This window comes from Rhinolophus ferrumequinum, chromosome 15 (genome assembly GCF_004115265.2).
Source record: "Rhinolophus ferrumequinum isolate MPI-CBG mRhiFer1 chromosome 15, mRhiFer1_v1.p, whole genome shotgun sequence".
Lineage (NCBI taxonomy): Eukaryota > Metazoa > Chordata > Mammalia > Chiroptera > Rhinolophidae > Rhinolophus > Rhinolophus ferrumequinum.
The window spans coordinates 9405177-9425808 of record NC_046298.1 but is presented as its reverse complement, the minus strand read 5'-3'; the positions used below and the strand labels follow the sequence as shown (position 1 = coordinate 9425808).

The 20632-nt window shown below is 38.4% G+C and overlaps 1 protein-coding gene across 1 annotated transcript; it reads left to right on the top strand.

The window, feature by feature from the left end:
• The first annotated feature begins 67 nt into the window (after positions 1-67).
• Positions 68-20359, top strand: NUDT21 (nudix hydrolase 21). Its single transcript, XM_033128133.1, has 7 exons — positions 68-327; positions 3515-3715; positions 4585-4648; positions 9239-9328; positions 13696-13771; positions 15368-15482; positions 16745-20359. Exons 1-7 carry the CDS (start codon positions 212-214, stop codon positions 16764-16766), a joined length of 684 nt encoding a protein of 227 aa, XP_032984024.1. The 5' UTR covers positions 68-211; the 3' UTR covers positions 16767-20359.
• Positions 20360-20632: the final 273 nt, after the last annotated feature.

Sequence of the window (20632 nt, the reverse complement as noted above, 5' to 3'; positions counted from 1 at the left end):
CAATGGTGCTCAGCCTGGCAGGCCCCCGCCTCCCTACTTCCTGCCGCCAGAGGCTCCGTATGCACTTCCGGCGTGCGTACGCCTTCTCTTGCGTTCTCATGTTAATGGCGGGCGGCGGCTGCTGAGCGGGACGAAGATAACCGCTGCTGGCATCGGGAAAGTCTCCCTGCCTCCCCTTTTCCGCTCGCCGCCAGTACCCCAGCTCGCCAGCATGTCCGTGGTGCCGCCGAATCGCTCGCAGACCGGTTGGCCCCGGGGGGTCAACCAGTTCGGCAACAAGTACATCCAGCAGACCAAGCCCCTCACCTTGGAGCGCACCATCAACCTGTAAGTGCGTCCTGACCTTCGCGCGCTGCCTTCTCGGTTTATCTTTCTTGGGAGAGTTCCTTAAGTCTCCGACTTCCCGGCGCGACCCCGGCCCTCGGCGGGTTCCTGGCCTCCCCACCACCTCCACTTCGCCCTCAAGTGCACGCCTTTCTAACTCCCGCAGGCCTATTTCTTGTCCTCCAGCGCTAAGGGGTTAGAGTCCTCCTTGAGAGCGTTTTCCTTTTCGGGAAAGAAGGCTTGTTCCCATGCCTCTGTATTCAGTCATTATAGGAAGTTTGCTTTGAACTCGGCCTTTTCCGCACCTCTCTAGAGATAACTCCCCGCAAAACGTGGTGTTTGTTTTTCTGGCGATAAGCTCTCTAGCCCTACTTATAACGCGTAGACGTCGTTTTTCCCTCGTAAGTGCTGTATTGCATTTCAGCTCGTGAACACGTTTTACTCGTCTGCTTAGGGCTAACTGGCCTGCTCTGTGCGTTCACATGTATTCTCTGCCGCAGCAAGAGCATCCGCGCATCCTGTAGGCCGCCCCTCACGAGAGGGTGGATGCTGTTGTGGTGGGGTTTTCTGACCGTGGTGGGGACCAGAATGTAGCCCCAGGGGACCCATTGTGGCTGCGTTTTGTGGTCCACACCTTTCTGTTTAAGCACTTCAAAGCCGTTGCATTTCGAGGTCAGTCTCGGGAGTAATCTTGCCGTGGCAGGTAATTGGCATTTGGGCTGTGACTATATCAGGAAATTGTCAGTATGCTCTTGTATCGTTCCTGAGCGTTTGTGAGGTACTGTGATGCTGACCTTAATGGAGGAAAGTGGCCACTTACTGCTGGTCGGTATTTAAAAGGTGCGAGGATGTACTGACACCAGTGTTTCGGTAGGACACGTTGGGTATTTCTGTTTTATATTCAAATAAATGAGCTTTTCCCACTCAAAAGTGATTTGAAATTGAAGAGACGATTGTTGTTTTATTTAACAAAACAGATGCTGGCTTGGAAATTTAGATAATAAAAATGTTGAGTTTATGAAATCTGGAATTAGTAGATAGCTGCATATGTACAAGTTAATGTCTCTACCTATTGCATTAACATAACGTTTTAATTTCATATCACTTATAATCCTCATAAGATTCCCCTGAAGTGGAAAAGGCAAATGATCTCAGTTTAAAAAATGTGAAAGCACAGCTCCTGGGTTACTTTAGTGGTAATTAGAACTAGGACTCACAGTTTTCCCTTAATTTGCTTGATTACTGGATCAATTTGCATTAAGCCACTATGTAGAATTAACTTGGTGAAAATGTTTTGCTCCATTGAAGTTATGGGTTGATGGATTTACAGTACTGCACCCCCCCCCCAAATACAGTATTTACAAATAATCATTGTGTTGTGAACTCAGCTCCTCTAGGTGAGTAATGATCTAAATTGAAAGTAAGTTCTTTCTCCCCCGTTGTAGTTTCTTTTAGGAAATAACTGCATAAATGCCTACTTTGTACCAGGCACTGGACATAATGCTGGGTATACAGTGTTGAGGAAGTAAGATTAGTCCCTCTTTGTAAAGCTCACAGTGTGATGGAAATAATATATGTGTCCAGGCTGATACTCTGATTTCACAGCTGAAAATGATTGTGTCTCCTCATTGATGTGAGAGCTGGCTCTTGCAGTAGAGATGTGTTATAACTCTCCTTAATTCTTTATAACTTGGTTTGTGGGAACTAAAGAATATATATAAAGCAGCTTTTAATAATTGCCTGGTTCATAGTGCTGTGTGAGATTGCTGCCGCTAATGATGACAGAGTTAGATTCAGTATTAGGCCTAGTTCTTTCTAAAAATCTTTAATCCACCCTGGAAATGGTATATTTTAGTGCTTCTTCATTTATGCTTAGAATTTGGCTTTTGGAATTAATTTTTTAAGTTTTGGCAACCTTGATTTGTTCCCCTTTTAGAATTAGCAGAGTAGATGAATTATATAGTTACTGACTTAATGTCAAGACATTTGTGTAGAATAGCTACCTTGGGGATAGGCAGGTGTGGCCCAGACCTTCTCACTCAAAGGCTTGTAATCAAAGGCTTCTTACTGTAAGGCTTATGACTGAGGGTTTCCAAGGTTGCATGTGAAATAAGTCAGACAGAAAAAGCAGAGCACCATATGATTTCACTGATATGTGGTATATAAACCAAAAACAACAAAAGAACAAGGCAAACAAATGAGAAACAAGAACTCATAGACACAGACAATAGTTTAGTGGTTACCAGAGGGTAAGGGGGGCGGGGGGTGGGAGATGAGGGTAAGGGGGATCAAATATATGGTGATGGAAGGAGAACTGACTCTGGGTGGTGAACACACAATGGGATTTATAGATGATGTGATACAGAACTGTACACCTGAAATCTATGTAACTTTACTGTTAATTGTCACCCCAGTAAACTTTAATTTAAAAAAGTGTGGTATATCTTTAAGGAAAATTTTGAATCTTACTAGGCACAATGAAATGGTCTTCAACAATAAGAGCCTTACTGTGAATTCTTAATAAAGGAGGAGAGAATATTTAGATTAGGTATAATGGGCAAACGATTTGAATGAGGAGAAAGGAAGAATAACGATAATGAATAGAAAACAAATGCAGAAGGCTAAAAGTTTGGGGGGGAGTTCATCTGAAGAGGAAAGGATTGTGCTCCCAAAAAAGTCCGAGGATAGTTGACTGAGAGAAATGGCAAACAGCAGGAGAGATGGAAAGTGGTGGCTCCGCTTGTAGAAAAAGAGATGAGCCATTATCACCCATAACTAATAGAATTTCTGATTAGATTAGTAGTCAGAGGAGCCCAAGGGGACATTAGCTGGTTGGCAGTGTCAGTATAGCAGCCATGATCTACAACCAGAGGATTACCAGATGTCCAGATAGCCACTTCTCTAAGCATCGAAGGGCCTTCAGAATAGTGCTATCTACTACACTTGAAAGTTCAAGTGTGGAGTTAACAGCTTGATCTAATAAAAGCTCTGGTTTTAGAGTCTAAAGACTTGGATTCTAGTCTCTGCTCTCGCAATAACTAGTTATATAACTTTGGTCAAATCTTATGTCTCTGAGTACAATATGTACTTTTTTACCAGGGTGTTTTTTTTTCTTTTTAATGTGTTGGTATCTGTTACTGTAAATTATGGTCTTCAATTCTCATGTTAGATGTTTGTCTTTGGACCACAGGTACCCTCTTACCAATTATACTTTTGGTACAAAAGAGCCCCTCTATGAGAAGGACAGTTCTGTTGCAGCCAGATTTCAGCGCATGAGGGAGGAGTTTGATAAAATTGGAATGAGGAGGACTGTGGAAGGGGTTCTCATTGTACATGAGCACCGACTACCGCACGTGCTACTGCTGCAGCTGGGAACAACTTTCTTCAAATTGTAAGTGTCATTGGAAATTAACAGCAAGACAGCTTTTAATAGGATTGCTGTTTTATGGAGCTTTGGAATACAGTTTTAGCCCTTCGTCATTTATCTCAACAAACACGGCTGTTAATGGAGTCTTTAGAGAGAGAAAATCACAAGTAATTTTTCTCCATTGCTGTGCTCATTTACTGCTTAACTAGAAATCTGCATGTTTCTGTATATTGTTGATGTTAATGACCGAGCTTGATAGGAGCCCTGCTAAACACAGATTGGCCCAGGTTCAGTTATCACCTAGGTGTCATTGTAGCATTACTAAGAACAGTTGATACTACTTCTTAGGATGAATCATGTTTCTTATTCTTAAAATGGCTTACATTTTTATAGATAATGATTTAGTTTTATCATTAAAGCTCATACATTTTTCAATATGCATTTAGTTCACAACTGTTTGACCAGATTATACCAAAAGAGAGGTGTCAGATGTTTAGATTGGAGTTCTGGAAAAAAGTGCCCTACTCTTCAGACCTAAAGAATATGAGTCATTGCTCTCTGGACATTTCTAGACTCCATTATCACCAGATAAGAAAAGAGATTAGGATGGACTGGTGGCCAGCAGTTATGTGATGTTTATGTTATGGTACATATTTTGTTTGTTTAACATTAGGGTTTGTATACTGTTAGTCTGGTAAATTAACATTATGAATTTAGCTTTCAATTTCTAGCACATTCTTCCCCCTCTCTGACATTTGTTTGCTGTGATTGCCTTATCATGTGACACTGAAATGTGTTATTCAGTTACTTGATAGAAATAACTATTACTGTCTTCTTCCTGTTGTTCCAAAATTGTATTAAGTTGAAAGCTGAAATTCTTAACCTTTATGCAGACCTGGTGGTGAACTTAACCCAGGAGAAGATGAAGTTGAAGGACTAAAACGCTTAATGACAGAGGTATTTTTCTGTTTTTGACAGTTTTATTATTGTCCATCTGAATATTATTGTCCAATATCATCTACTTAATGGATAATTAGGCTTTTTATGTCTTGTGAAAAGGATATTTTGAATATTTACTTTTTAATAAATAAAACTTAAATCCCAGAGTGTTAGTATGTACAATGTTTGTTTTCTATGAATTGAACTTATACTTGCTTTATCTTAACATTTTACCTTTTTTTTCATTGAAATGCTGATGTAACAATAATGGTTAATAAAAGCCAACATTTATTCGGTACTTATTGTGCTAGGCACTAAATGTTTTACGTGCAGAAACACCTTCATTACAACAGCCCTAGGAAGTAGGTATTATTATTAATCATTTTACTGATAAGGAAACTGGGGCACAGAGGATTCAAGTGATTTGCTTGATTTTACACAGCTAGTATGTCATGGAGCTGGAGATTTGAATGCAGGTAGTTTTGTTCCAGAGTAGGCCTCTAGAATTTTGGCAAGAGAATGATTCCTGTTACTTACCTATTTTCATTTTTGCACATATCTTTTAGGCATTGCTCAAGTTGTACTACTTTTTAAAAGTCATTCTCATGTCTGCCTCTGAAGATTTGGGGCCAAATGCATAGATGCTGGAGGTTTTTGAGATTATAGGTGGTTTTCGTTATTAAATGTTTTTCTTGTTAGCATGCAACCTGCCTCCCCTCCCCAACACCTTTAATTACAGAACTCATACATACTTTGTGCAAAAACCTTGGCAAATACAGAAAAGTAAGAGGAGAAACCAAACTAAAATTACCTTTAATTCTACCACTTTGACCTATTGGTTTGTCTTTCCAGTAAGTTTTTAAATGTATTACAACTCTTAAATATTGTGCTGTTCTTGGGTGTCCGTTTACATATGGTAGATTGAACCTATCTGCTCACCTCAGCTCCTTCTCAAAACCACCAAAAAAGCAGTTTTAAAAAGGTATAAATCCAGTAGGATTGAGGGGAGTGCAAGATGAGACAAAAAAAATTTAGAAGCTGGAAAGCAGATGGACAGAAATCATAACTGACATAGCAGAAACCTCAGCACAGCAGGAGTGCAGCTCAGGACCCAACACTGCACGGTACCAGAAAGGCTGGGGAAACGTAGGCACCTGCTGCCTATGAAAGGGGGGCTGTGCCTGGACTGACAACTGGACTGGCAATCTATGTAGGATGTATTTGTATACCTAGATCGTCTTCCCCACTGTGTACAGTTAGGCAAAGTCTGGCTAGTGATGGATTCTCTGTAGAGACTGAATCAAAAAAACTAAGCAATGAAAAGATTGAGATGGGGAGAATAATCAAAGGTTTATATCCTGACTAGTGAGACTTCTAGACTTCTCCTACTAGGCTGATAGAGTGTTGACAACTAGTTTTGCCCCTGGCTGGAGGTTGGAGGTTTTGTTTCTGGAGAAATTGTCTAATCAAAACAAAAACAAAACTCCCGAAATAAAAAACTCTCCAGATGATATTTAGGAATCTTCCCAAAGAAATAGTGGAGCCCTATTACTTACGCACACAGAGGTGACAATTAAGCATCTTATTACTTTCGCCCTAATTGTGAGCAGATAACCTTCTATCATCAGGTTTTTGGAGAAAGCCTCTTATGAAAGAGATTGAAAGAATCAAAAGGAACTTGGCAGAAACAAAGATCAGCGATCAACGAAATCATGATTGATATTCTTGGTGTGGTAAAAGGAGATATTGCATCTATGGAACCGTGTGCCATTAAAAAAGACTATTCAGCCAACAAAAAAGAACTCATGAATATTTAAAAAAAAGTTAGCAGAATGAAAAATTCAGTAGTGAGTTAAAAGATTGAGTTGAGGAAATCTACCAGAAAGTAGACAAAAAGCTAGAACGTAGGTAAGAAAAGATAAAATTAGTAGATCATTTTAGAAGGCCATATATTACATAAACTGCAGTTGACCTTTTGAACAACACAATCGTCAGGGGCGCCAACTCCCCTCACAGTCTAAAATCCACACATAACTTTTGACTCCCCAAAAACAACTACTAATAGCCTACTGTTGACTAGAAGCCTTATAAACAGTCGATTAACACATAATTTTGTATGATATATGTATTATATATATATTATATATATTATATTTGCTTCTCTAAAGCAAAAAAAATTTTGTTTCTCCTCCTTTCTTCACTTGTGTGGAAACAGAGGCGGGCATGGAAATTTGGGGAGTTCAGTTAGTGCTGGCCAATGTGATGCTGGCAGAGGGAAAGTCCCCTGTAGAGAGCAAGTATACTGTATCCTTACAGTATAGTAAGCTAGAGGGAAAATGTTATTAAGGAAATCATAAGGGAAAGAAAATACATTTATAGTACTAGCTGTACTTACTGAAAAAATAGGTATACTATACTTATTTATTGAAAAAATACGTATAAGTAGACCCATGCAGTTCAAACTGTGTTGTTCAGGGTCAACTGTATAGATAAATAGAAAAGGAAGAATTTACAAAGTAATAATTTAAGAAAATTTCCCGAACTCAAAAGAGCATAAATTTTCAGATTGAAAAGAACTACTGGTGTGCCCTGTAGAACGAATGTTGAAAGATCCACACGAAGGCATATTATCATGAAATTTTCAATCAATCAGGATAGACAGAAAATCCTAAAAGCTTCCAAAGTTCGTGGATGGGGAGGGGAGGCGGGTTAAATACAAAGCATCAAAATCAGAAATGTCATCGAATTCCCAGAAATAATACTGGAAGCTAAAAGATCCTGGAGCATGCCTTAATAGACGGGAGACAACATGATTTCTGTTCTAAATTTTTAGTCTAATCAAACTAAATCAAGTGTGCATGTAAAATAAAGTTATTTCCAGACATACAGTTTCAAAAACTGTGATATCTCTTGTACCTTTTCGCAGGAAGATAGTAGAGGGTGTTCACCAAAATGAAAGAATAAACTGAGAAACAAGATAATGGGATTCAGACTTGAAAGAGGATCTACCAACACAGGAGAGAGGCGAAGGGAAGCCCTAGGACTTGGGCTGTGAAGCAGAGCTGGGAGCATCTACAGATTGGAGCAGGATGATAGAAAAATGTCTCTTAGGGAGAACAAAAATGAAATTGACAGGATAACTGATGTTTGAATTGAGAAGAAATTTAAGCTCTTGCGGAAAATGTGGGGATGAATTAGTGATAGCAAATGAAATGACACAGTTATTAGCTCCAAAAAAAAGGGATAGTTTAGAAGTAAGGAAGTGTAATCATAGTTATTAAATGCTCTGTTGTGTCATTAATTTAAATGCTGAACATTGGCTTAAATATTAATAATAGGAGGATGGTGGAAGAGAAAGTATGAATGGGGGGGTGTGTGGCTTTAAGATCTAAATTCTTATCCACAATAGAGGGTACTAATCGTGTTTTTATTTTAGATTTTTAAAAATGAAATGTAATCAAGAAATGGTCATAAAAATATGTTTTAAAAAAATATAACTTCACAGTGGAGAAACCTGACAAACACTCCCTCAGCCAGGTGATCAAGGTTAACATCAGTGATAAGTCATGTTGGTTGAATGTACCCTTGAAGTGCTGTGATGAGAAGGGCACTTTATCTCTGTGATCTTCCTTCCTAATTTCTCCAAAATCCATAACCCCAGTCTAATTGAGGGACATTCCACAAACTACCTAACCAGTACTCCTCAAAACTGTCAGGATCATCAAAAACCAGGAAAGTCTAAGGAGATAGGACAACTAAATATAATGGGATATCCTAGATGGGACCCTGGAACTGGAAAAGGACATTAGATAAAAACTAAGGATATCTGGATAAAGTGTGGACTTCAGTTAATAATAAGGTATCAGTATTGGTTCATTAGTTGTGACAAATGTGCTGTACGAATTTAAGATGTTTATAATAAGGGAACTGGGTGTGGTGTATATGGGAAATGTCTGTACCATCTTTGCAACTTCTCTGTAAATCTTAAAACAGTTTATTTAAAAACAAGAAGAATGCTTTTTAAAATAGAGGCAAATATCGGGGAAAAACAGCTAAGAGTTGAAAATTACAGCCAGTGGGACTGGGTGAAGTGGGTCAGGGAACTGCTCTTTCTCATTATTAACCTCGTAGAACCATTTTTGACCCAATTAAAATGTAGAGTATAACTTTGATTAAAACAACTTAAATGTCATGTTACGCTATATAGACTCATAAAAAGAGAAATCGTGAGTTTTGCACACTTCTATAACTTGGTCAGGTGGGTGATATAGAGAAACTATAGTTGATGCTAGAACAACAGTTGTATGCCATTGGCTGATGGAGGTAATTGATTAACTTTGGTTTTTCATGTATAGCCAGGGCATAACAACATATTCATTGGTCCTCTACGGTTATGTTGATGTTAGATTGCCAGTTTTGAACTAATAGTGTCTGTCTTGGGCAGAGTGATACACATAATAACATTATAGAAAGGAAATCCATATAAGAAGGCATGTTAGCCACGTCTCTGTCAGGAGTGCTGCCCAAAAAAATTCTCTTCGTTGAAGAAGGGTGTTCATGGGTGTGTGTATTTAGTTGTTTACTTGCTGTATCATTTCTTTTTGACAGATACTGGGTCGTCAAGATGGAGTCCTGCAAGACTGGGTCATTGATGATTGCATTGGGAACTGGTGGAGACCAAATTTTGAACCTCCTCAGGTCAGTGTTCATTTATATTTGCTGGGCATTTGGGGAAGTAGGAAACTGATTTAATTCCAGCTATTTAAAAAAATCACAGTAGAATTTGCCTAGAAATTTCCTTTTCATCCTCCTTAATTTAGGTAAAAAATTAACAAGACAAGCATTTTTTTCTTTTAAAAGAAATATCCAAATATATACAAAAGTAGAAAATAGGAAACGTAGATCCATACTGTCATCTACCTTTAGCAGTTAGCAACTCATGGTCAGACTTCATCAGCCCTCTCCCCCACTGCCCCATTTTCCCATTCTCACCTTAGATTATTATTACAGCAAATCCTAGGTATAATTTTCAATCATGAGTATTCCAGTGTGCATCTCTAAAAGATAAGGATCTTTTTGAAAACATAACCACAGTGCTACCACTAAAAATAAGAAATAATTCCATAATATCATTAAATATGTAGTATTATTCACATATCCCTGATAGTTTCACATTTATTGTTTGTTTCTGTAATTTATTTGAATTAGGATAGTCTCTTAAATCTCTTTTATATCTATAGAAGAGTTCCCCATCTTTCTTTTTTTTTTTCTCCTTGTAACTTACTTGTTAATAAAAAACGGCCATTTAAAGTCTGGAGTGTTTTCCTTGCTGATTGCAGTGCCCTGTTGTCATGGATCCTGTAGCTGTCTCTCCTCTGTGTCCTGGAATTTGGTGGTTAGAACAGTAGATTGGATTCAGATTCTGTTTTTTGGGTGGGTGTACAAGACCTGTCAGGTGGCATATTTACCTATTACTACATAATATATTACTCCACAACTTAGAGTAAAGCAGCAAACATTTATTATCTTAGTTTCTTAGGATCAGGCATCTGGGAGCTGCTTAGCTGGATGGTTCTGGCTCATGGTCTCTCGTGAAGTTATGGTCGTTGTCAGCTGGGCTTGCATCATCTCAAGTCTGGGCTGAGGCTTAAGGATCTGATCCCAAGCTCAGTTAGCAGACCTCTCAGTTCCCCTGGGCTGTTCGACTGAAGGCTTCAGGTCCTTGCTGGCTATTGACCTAAGGCCTTCCTTAGTTGCCATGAGAACATTTCCATAGGGCAACTCCCAGTAAGACAGCAGGCTTCTCCCAAAGCATGTGATCCAAGAGAGACATCAACAGAAAGAGTGCCCAAACAGGACGCTGGGTTATTACACTCTGGTAGAACCAAACTTGGCTGTGCCTGTGACATACTATCACTTCTGTATGCTGTTGCTCGGGCAAACCCACCCAGTACGCGGTGGCAGGGGCTACACAAGGTTGACTGCCAGGGGACAGGGACCATTGAGGGTCATCTTGGAGGTTGGCTACTGCAGTAGCCCTGTGTACTTCCAGCAGGAATTTTACAATGTCTCTTTGGTTTTTTTTTTGTAATGTTAGCAGCTCACTGACAATAGTTTTCTTGATCTTTTAACTCACTAGGATTGTGATTCTTATATAAAGAGAAACTTCTCTCATCAACTACTTGGTTACCCTGAGGTGTAGTTTGTGTAGGAAAGAATAGATACTGCTTTTCCTCTCCTTCCAGTTTTCAGAAGAATGAGTTAATTGCTTAGTGTCCTCCAAAGATTTGACTTTATTTAAAAGAGAGAATAAGACAGACTTGGGTGCAGACAGTGTTTGGGAGACGATCCCAGGAAGCAGCAAAGTGCAGGGGAAGAGAGACCAGAAGCAGCAGATGTCAAAAGGGGGAACATAATTGATCTTATTACAGCTGTGGACAGCTGGAGTGGTCCTGCCAAGGCCTGTGAGGAACCATTTGGAATTGGTTCCTCAGAATTGTCCATCGGAAGGTAGGAGGCCAGGGACTCCTGCCCCCCGTTAGATGGGCTGTGTTAACTCCCTTGCACTTTCATGTGGCGTCTGAGTACTGGTTGAGACTTCCCAGGGCTTTGCAAATGCTTTGAGGCTGAAAAATGGAGAGTGGGACAGTGGCAGCAAGCAAGCAAGGAGCTTTCTGACACTTTGAAACACAGCTGCCCTGAAATCTGAGGTGGAGTGAGAAACTGATTAGAGGTATACAAAAAGCACCTGTTTGAGTGACCTTTTAAAGTATTGTACAACAAATTTTAATCTATTGTAATGATTGATCACGTTACTGGTGCGTAAATGTTCCTATCTTTGGCTAATGGGAGACTCTTGAAGTTGGATCCTGAATTCTTTTAACCAGGCTCTATGACTTTGATAGCTTCTTTGCATGACCAGATGTCCCTGGTCAAGAATTGCACAAAATATGGCCAAGCTAAAGATTGTCGTCTGTCCTCTTCCTTCTGGCTCCCTAGCATAGCTGAGGGGTAGGAAGGTAAGGTGCTGTGAAGCTGCTCTTAGCGCAACTACCTGAGAATTGTGTTCACTTAGCTTCAATAATATGTCATTTCATCTGGAAATGGTGAAGCTCCTGGTCCAAAGATACACAGAACCACTATGGTAAACTTTTCTTGAACATTCCTTGATTTAACTGGAAAATGCTCGGTAATAACCCCAAAACTTTCCAGGCTGCTTTCTGAATCCTCATGTATCTCCCCTACCATGGTCCTACGACAATTCCCTTAGTTCACTGAACGCTCGTGTTGGCTCTGCTGGTGTAGGATATAGGGGCGGTGTGTTTAGTAAACTTGGGTGGTACTGGTGGGAGGATTGGGTGGTACCGGTGGGAAAAGCACATCAGCTCCCCATCTTGATCTTTTTGTATAAAGTACAACTAGCTTAAAATAAACACCAAAAGGAGGACTGGAGAAGAAAGGCTTAAAAGAAAAGGAACACATAGCCTCGTAGAAGAAAATTGGGGGTGGGGGGCGGTGGGGTGGCCTGATGGCTCAGTTGGTTAAGAGCGTGAGCTCTCAACAAGGTTGCCGGTTCAATTCCCACATGGGATGGTGGACTGCGCCCCCTGCAACTAAAGATTAAAAATGGCGACTGGACTTGGAGCTGATGGGCCCTGGAGAAACACACAGTCCCCCAACATTCCCTAATAAAAATTTAAAAAAAAAAGATCAACTCTTTTAAAACAAAAAGAAAATTGGGGTAATGCTGGTCCCTTTGGTTTGGTCATGGTTTGGGAACTTTTGTGATATGTGAGCCCCAGGTCTCTTTTAGCCTGTGCTATGCAGGCTACTTCTCATCTCTCTGTTGCTGCTGATGTGCCTGGTTTTCAAGATAGCATAGGGCACCTCCAAAGCCTGGCACAGTCATCTTGATTCATTATGCCCTATGTAATTATTCTAACTTGCATATTGGTTAGGTGCCAATGGGACAGCATAGTGGGAGATAACATAAACTTGTATAGTTAGGTAAGAGTTGAATAGATATGGTTGAATCCTGGCCTCACTACTTAGCTGTGTCATCTTGGGAAAAAATGCTTAGCCTCTGAACGTAAGTTTCTTATGTAAAATAGGAGTGATAATCCCTCCTTTTGGCAGCTCCGTTTTTATCTTACTTTCCCCTTATTTCTACATTCAGCACTTTTTAATTCTCATGCCTTCAAGTACAATTCCAAAAGCAAAAGCAGATTTTTTCCTGCAGCTATTGTGAGGAGAAATAGGAGAGGTTTTTCTAACATACAGTAGAACAAAAAGGAATCTCTGTCTTAAGACTTTTAAAGTGCTCTGCTAAAATTCTTCTTTCACACATAGCAACCTCCTCTCTCTTATTCTCTTTAGCCCTTTAAATTCTCCAAAATATTTTCTCCGTTTTCCCAAGCAGTTTGACTCTGTCCAGCTGACAGAACTCCACTTACTCTGCTCGTCTGGTGTGGCGGAAGCACACGTGCCTGTGTGTGCGTGTTTATGGCGGGTTGTTGGCGGTAGTAGGAGCATTTTGTCAAATACCTCACAGGCCACATTTAAACTTTTAATAGAGTAAACATGTCCACATCAGGATTCTAGAAAATTTAGATCACTTACTAGTGATATTTAAAAACAAAAACAAACAAACAAAAAAAACTTTTTAAAAAGCACTAATTAATATCATACTTCATTATACTGTAAATTTCTCAAGCTGTAAATGCTGTGTCTACATGTTTGTCTTGGATGGCTGAATGGTTTACCACTATTTTATATTTATTAAAGCATTCATTTATTAGTACATCTGTTAGGTGCTAGATCCTGGTAAAAGTAGAAAGGATTCTACTTCTCCCAGCAGTTTATATTGCATTGGGAATAAACATGTAAAGAAATAAATGAAGCCATGAAATATACTGATATGTTAAAATTGTGTTGGGGTTATGAGAAACTTGGTCTCAGAGGGTTGGTATTTGGCTTTGATGTCTGAAATAGGAGTTGATAAATAGATGCATGGATGTATAAGGGATGTCTTGGCAACAACAAATTATTCTCTTTTGTTATTTTAGTATCCTTATATTCCTGCACATATTACAAAACCTAAGGAACATAAGAAGTTGTTTTTGGTTCAACTTCAAGAGAAAGGTAAGCTACTTTGTTTTTGAAGGCAACTAGCTAAAAATTTCTGTGGAGTAATTTTAGGGACACCTCTATTTGTGTTTTCTCCAAATTCCTTGAATTTTTGGATTTATTGTAAAACTAAAACCACCTACCATGTTTATACAGAATTACCTAGTTTTTCTCATAGATGTGCCAGTTATGCAATTAGGGGAAAAGTATGTTTAACTGGAGCCTAAAATGCCTGATTATAGTATTTATTTATTTTTTTGTTTTTTTAAATTAGTTTCAGGTCTGCAAAACAACATAGTGATTAGACATTTATATATCTCACAAAGTGATGACCCCAATAAGTCTATTACCCACCTGATACTATACACAGTTATTACAATATTATTGACTATATTCCCCATACTGTACTTTACATCCCCATGACTTTTGTAACTACCGATTTGTGCTGCTTGATCCCTTCACCTTTCTCACCCAGCCTCCAAACCCCTCTCCCATCTAGTAGCCATCAGTTTGTTCTCTGTATCTTTAGGTCTTTTTTTGTTTTGTTTGTTTATTTTGTTGCTTAGATTCTACATATAAGTGAGATCATAAGGTATTTTTCTTTCTCAGAGAGTCTGACTTATTTCACTTAGCATAATACCCTCAAGGTCCATCCATGTTGTTGCAAATGGTAAGATTTCATTCTTTTTTATGGCAGAGTAATATTCCGTTGTATACATATACTACAGTTTCTTTATTCAGTTGTCTATTGATGGGCATTTTGGTTGTTTCCATATCTTGGCTATTGTGAATAGCACTGCAGTAAACATAGGGGTGCGTATATCTTTTTGAATTAGTGTTTTGGATTTCTTTGAATAAATACCCAGGAGTGGAATTACTGGGTCATAAGGTTGTTCTGTTTTTAATTTTTTGAGGAACCTTCATACTGTTTTCCACAGTGGCTGCACCAGTTTGCAGTCCCACCAACAGTGCAGAGGGTTCCCTTTTCTCCCAGTCCTCTCCAACACTTGTTGGTTGTTGATTTATTGATGATGACCATTCTGACAGGTGTGAGGTGATCTCTCATTGTAGTTTTTATTTGCATTTCTCTGATTAATGACGTTGAGCACCTTTTCATATGTGTATTGGCCATATGTGTGTCCTCTTTGGAGAAATGCCTACCCGGCAGATTATAGTATTTTTAGTAACTTTAGCTGCTGGTATTGATTTTCCATGGTGGAATAAACTGAAAATGATAGGACAAAGATGAATGGGTTTTTTTTTTTTTTTAAGCATCTTTAGGCCTGTTGTGCATTTTGACAAGTAATTATTTTATTTCTTATACTCTTAAAGTAGAATCCAAAATAAATTACAAATCCAAGGCACTTCTCTTCTCCCCTTTCTTCCAGGACCAGAATTTATAAGGCACTCTTGGTGGTTAATAGCTTGGATCACTTTACAGTCAATTTCAAAGTTCCCACTATGAACTCTGCTTAGAAGACACAACCAAAATGTATTAATGAGAATTATCGTTTTCCTCAGACGTAAAATTGGTGATTACTTTACAAATGAAATGGAAGCAGTAATTATATAAGAAATTATAGAAAATGAATGCTTTTTGTTTTATTTTAGCCTTGTTTGCTGTCCCTAAAAATTACAAGCTGGTAGCTGCACCATTGTTTGAATTGTATGACAATGCGCCAGGATATGGACCCATCATTTCTAGTCTCCCTCAGCTTTTGAGCAGGTATGGAAAGTTGGATATTTTGTGGTTGATTCATCTAACCTGCCAGATTTAAAATACTCCGAAGCTCTTGAGAAGGGATAGTTTATGAATTTTGTCTTTAAGGAAGTTCAGACAGTAGATGGACCCTTAGGTCATATGTAAGCTGTAGATTAAATATGACTGACTAAAAGTGACCCTAAGTCTTGGGGTGACATCCTAGCATTTGTGTAACTGCTCTTCTCCAAATCTGATAACTCTCTACGGTTAAACTTGAAGTCTTCTTCATTCAAAGAAGAGATGGTTAAATAGTAATCAGCAATGTAATTGCTCCAATAAAAATATGGAGACTGAATCGCTTGGTGTAATAATTCTCTTACCTTTTTGGAACCTCCTGTATTTAGGACCAAATTGGGGAATGTGGGATTAAGTCCTGAAGTTTTACATGGAGTTAGGTTTCTTTTTTTTTAAGGCAGAGTGATGAGAAATGCATTTTTTGTTAAGTTGACTGGTACTTGTCGAGGTCCATAGAGCCATTCATAGCTAGGAATCAGAGTAACATGGTGGTTAAGAATACAGATTCTGTGGTCAGTGTTTGGCTTTGAATTCCACCTTCAGTTCTCCCTGGCAGTGTGACCATGGGCAAACAGTTATACCTGTTTGCCTCTTTCTTCATTTGTAAGTGGGGTGGTTGTCCCCACTTCATAGAATTGTGAGAGCCAAGTGAAATAACACATGTAAAGTAGTTATGATAGCGCCAGCTACCTGGTAAGTGCTTAATAAATGTTGGTTTAAAAACAAGTCCAGCAGTGATTTTTGCCTTCTATGAAAGCTTGTTGAGTAAAATTGGTCCTTCTATTTAGTCACACTAATCAAACTTCATCGTTTACTCCTCCGCTTTGGTCTGCTGATGGGTCACAAGTTAAACTATGGGATATGAAAAAAAAGGAATCATTGTTCATTGATTTTAAGCACCACCTATTAGGTGTCAGGAACTGTGCTGAGTAGTCAGAATACAATCAGGTACAAAAACTTTTCCTCTACTCAAGGAACTTATTAGTGGATAATTAATCAAATTTAGACTCTTATTTTTTTATATTGTAAGTATTCAACAACACTGTTATTTAATGTGTAATATGTGACGGGTGAGAGGAGTCTGTTTTAGTGTAGAAAATGCCAGAAATGTTGAGGGAGGGTAGAAATGTCCAAATAAATTTGTTACCTAAGATAGAAGCTATGGAAATAATACTGTTTTTAATAAAGCTATGTTTCTTTTTAAAATTCAGGTTCAATTTTATATACAACTGAATTCCTGCACAGTGGAGAAGTAAAAGAAGCCGTCTCTGTGAGCACAGCTCTACACAGTGTAGTATAAATGTGGTAGAAAAGGTTTTCTGGTTTTATCTCCTTCCCAATTCCTGCTTTCTATTGTTTGAATAGTAAAGTTAATATGGAGAACTAGATAGTGGTGTAAACACGTGATAATGTTTAATTTGCTTTTGTTTCTACTCATATGTTTTTGTACAACATTAAAGAAAGTGGACTTTGTATTTGTATTCCATTTTTTAAAATTTCACATTAAAATTGTAAAATTCTTACAAGCGAAGATCGTTTTTTCCTCCCCCCGCCTAGGCTGGTGCATGTTAAGAGACAGTGGCAGGTTTAGATGAGTTTATGGGACCCTTGCTCTGGTGCCGTTCTTGGGGGTGCACCCCAAGAACATGTTACAGATCTTTGTGGTGAGGATCTTCTACTTTTAGGAACTCGATTTGCTTGATTGAGTCCAGAGTGCAACCCTTGCACCAAATTTTACACTCTGAGTTATATTGCAGCAGAACTCCCAGTATTTTACTGACTGGTGCATTTTGTATTGGGACAGCTAGAATTTCGTTCATAAGCAACGGACCTTACACATCTGGGAAATCACTAAAATTGGCTTGCTCGGGGAAAGTCATGGGAAGTGGTCAAGTCATCAAGAGCCCAGTCTAGAGCTCATTGAGAATTTATTCCCCCCCACACATAATGGAGCTATTGTTTGTGCTATTGTGAAATTATGTCTTAGTTATTCTTAGGGCCATGGTAAAATGGTGATCTGTGAAGGAAATTTCTAAAAGTGGGTCTGTTAGGTTTTGATCTCTTGGGTTGTGAAGTTAGTTATTTCTATTAACTCGAAGTTACATCCATAGAGATGAAAATTTGACTTTAGCAAGTGACACAAAGCCTTTTCAAAAATATGTTGGCATAATTTGAAATCTAAGGACAGGATAGGGGATAGATTTAGTCAGCCTAAGAAAAATATCAAAGTTAAAAACCTTAAAAATACTGCTAAATTAGTATCAAATTTGGAGGAATTAAAAAAAGAATCTTAGGGCAAAGGAGTTTGCTGGTTTCATTGCTTAATGGTCAAAGTATATTGTGTATGCCTTATTACAAACTTGTTGACTGTAGGCTTAATATACAGGAAATCTGGTAAGATACAGCTACTTCAAAGTGATTGGCATAGGTAAGTTTTTAATAGACAGAAATGAACTATTGATTAGTTCTTACAACTTGATGGTACTGATCACAGGGCTACTGGGTGATGTGAAATGTATATCATGTATTTTTCCCTATTTAGACGAGAAAATCAGACCAAGAGCATCTGAACAATTTTATTTATAAACATTCAGTTTATTTGTTGAGGTCCTGTCAAACCTTCACATGCTTATGTATCAAGTAGTGACTGGACACGTGCTTACGCTTAAGTAGTAGGTGAGCACCAGGCTCCAGGACCAAAAGTGACCAGTGATTTCCTTTGAAAAAGCCACTAGTTCTGTGGATAGTCCTCTTCCCTTAAGGACTGACAGTCCTGAGCCTCTGGTTACACTCTCATATTTCTAAATGATAATTTTATTGGTGAACTCACTGGTTAGCTGAGTCCTAAAAGACTGGGGAAGGCAGAAATGGAGATGGCTTGATCCAGCCCACCTTCCATGATTGCTTCCGGCATCCAAGCGAAAGCTTCAGTGACCACATTTATATGTGTTAGTTCTTGCCATTTGGGGTGGGTGGACTTTTTCTAGGTGTAATGTATTAAGTGCTGTCATTAAAGGAATGTGTGAGTTGAGTCCTCTGATTCAAGGCCATTCATATCCTTTGTAACTTAAGCTTTGACCTAGAAATTCTTTCTGATTGACACCTCCCAGTATGAGTGCTTGATTCGGTCATCCATATGCTGGGGCCTAGGTGAGAAAAACCTTTGATTTACGCTGCCTGGCTCAATAACCTTGGAATGTAAGAGATCTGGTTTTGAATATACAATTCCTAACACAAATCTTTTAAATTGTTTTGAACTGTTGAGTTGCAGTTGTGTCCCAGTACTCTTGTTCTGGTTTCCTGCAGGAAATAGAACTAGGGAAGTTCAAATCTGATGTATTCCTACAGCACTAGAAGAGGGTACAAGGGCACTGTTTAACACTAAGGTCTTTTGATAAGTAAGTTCTTATCACACCTCTTCAAGAACCAACCGTCTTAAATCATGCATTCCAATTCTCTACATGCTAAATGTGGAATAGCTTTTAAATGAGCTCATGATTAACTGACATGTTTGACTGCCTTCTGTGTTCCGGGTTTGTTTATAAATGAGAGCCCTCTTTTGTATTGTGTAACTACAGTATTGTGAGGTTATTTTCCCTGAGTAATCCGAGTAGTGCATATTCTATATACAACTACTAAGTGGTACTAGAAAACAATTCAATAGGTTGTGAGGAAAAATACGGAAAAAGTCTTACTCAGATGTTTTAAATCATTGTTAGCATTGATATCCCTTTGAAGAAAAGTGAAATTTGTTTTTTTCATAAGTGATGAAGACTTGTGATTTTTTAAAAAGTAGATAATAAAATGGCATTATGATAATTCTGTATATGAATTTGTACTTATAACAGCAGATCTGGATTTTTACTATTGTCTTAACTTGTAACTAGCACAGTGGTTTGGTTATTACTTTGGGTATTTAAGGGTTCCATGAAGTTAGCATTTTATTTGGATAAAACCACCAAATTAGCCAGTCCATTTTTTTTTCTTCCATGCGTAATTAGAAGTGAGGTCCTCCAGATTCAGCAGGCCAGCATGTAGTCAGTTTAGAATTCCCTTTCTTAAGTGATGTGACTCTTAGACTCTCAGGTTTTTAATGATTATTTTTTAAGTACCTGCTCAGTCGCTTGAGATGAAATGCTTGGAGCAGCTTTTCCACATTGGAGTTCCTCAAACTTAATGTTTTTACTAGCTCATAGTGTTTGGAACAGTACATGCCATCGCTAAGACTATTTCAGAGAGTGTAATTTCGTATTTCGCATGGCCAGAGAAGGCATAGTGTTTTTTTTACTGTAAGACTCATTTTCTATAATTATTCTGTTTGTTTGCTATCATTTATTATTTGGGTTAAACTGGACTCACTTCAGTTTCCCTTTGTTGTTTAAATATGTGATGAGAAACCTAATAATGTCATTGACTTGAGCCATAAAACACATTTTAATATTAGCTTGTTTTTGTGTGAAAAAACAGACTAAAATGTAAGTAAGTCTAGATTAAGCCAGTTTAGATGTAATTCGTATTTTAGTTATGGATTGTATCGTAAGACAAATTGGGAAAATGTATTATGCTGTTCTGTTGAGGGAAAACAGTGTATTTAAAATTTAAGCTTTTGGTTACTGTGCTTACATCATAGAATACAGGCATCATTTATAGTTTAGCTTTGAGAATTTTTCTTGTATTAAGTTTATGGGAAATGTATAAAAAACTGGAGTTTTGGTTATATTTTTATATTTGTAAAGGTCGGATTATAATGGTCACTGTTCTTTTTTTAAAAATTTCATTTTACTGTCATTTCAACTAAAAAAATTAAAACAATGATAAAACAATGACTCTGTAATTGTGTGTGTGGCTGCTAACCTTAGTATGTCATCAGAAGTCCTGAATGGTTCTTTGTCATTGTCAGTGGCCAGAGGCCATTCGTTAAGAGAAAGGTTGGCATCCTAGCAAGGGCCTGAAGACCTGAGCCGTCAGTGTTGCCCTCCCCTCGCACTCCTCCATTGTGTGTGTTAGGAGTGTTCCTAAGCAGACTCAGTATCCTGCAGTGTGAAGGGGTCACACTGGATTTGGAACCAAAGGACAGAAGGACGGACGGACGGATGGAT

Coding starts and splice junctions, on each gene's coding strand:
- NUDT21 (XM_033128133.1), top strand. CDS start 212: ATGTCCGTGGTGCCGCCGAATCGCTCGCAGACCGGTTGGCCCCGGGGG. Junction 3,716..4,584: donor GGAACAACTTTCTTCAAATT/GTAAGTGTCATT, acceptor ACCTTTATGCAG/ACCTGGTGGTGAACTTAACC. Junction 13,772..15,367: donor GGTTCAACTTCAAGAGAAAG/GTAAGCTACTTT, acceptor GTTTTATTTTAG/CCTTGTTTGCTGTCCCTAAA.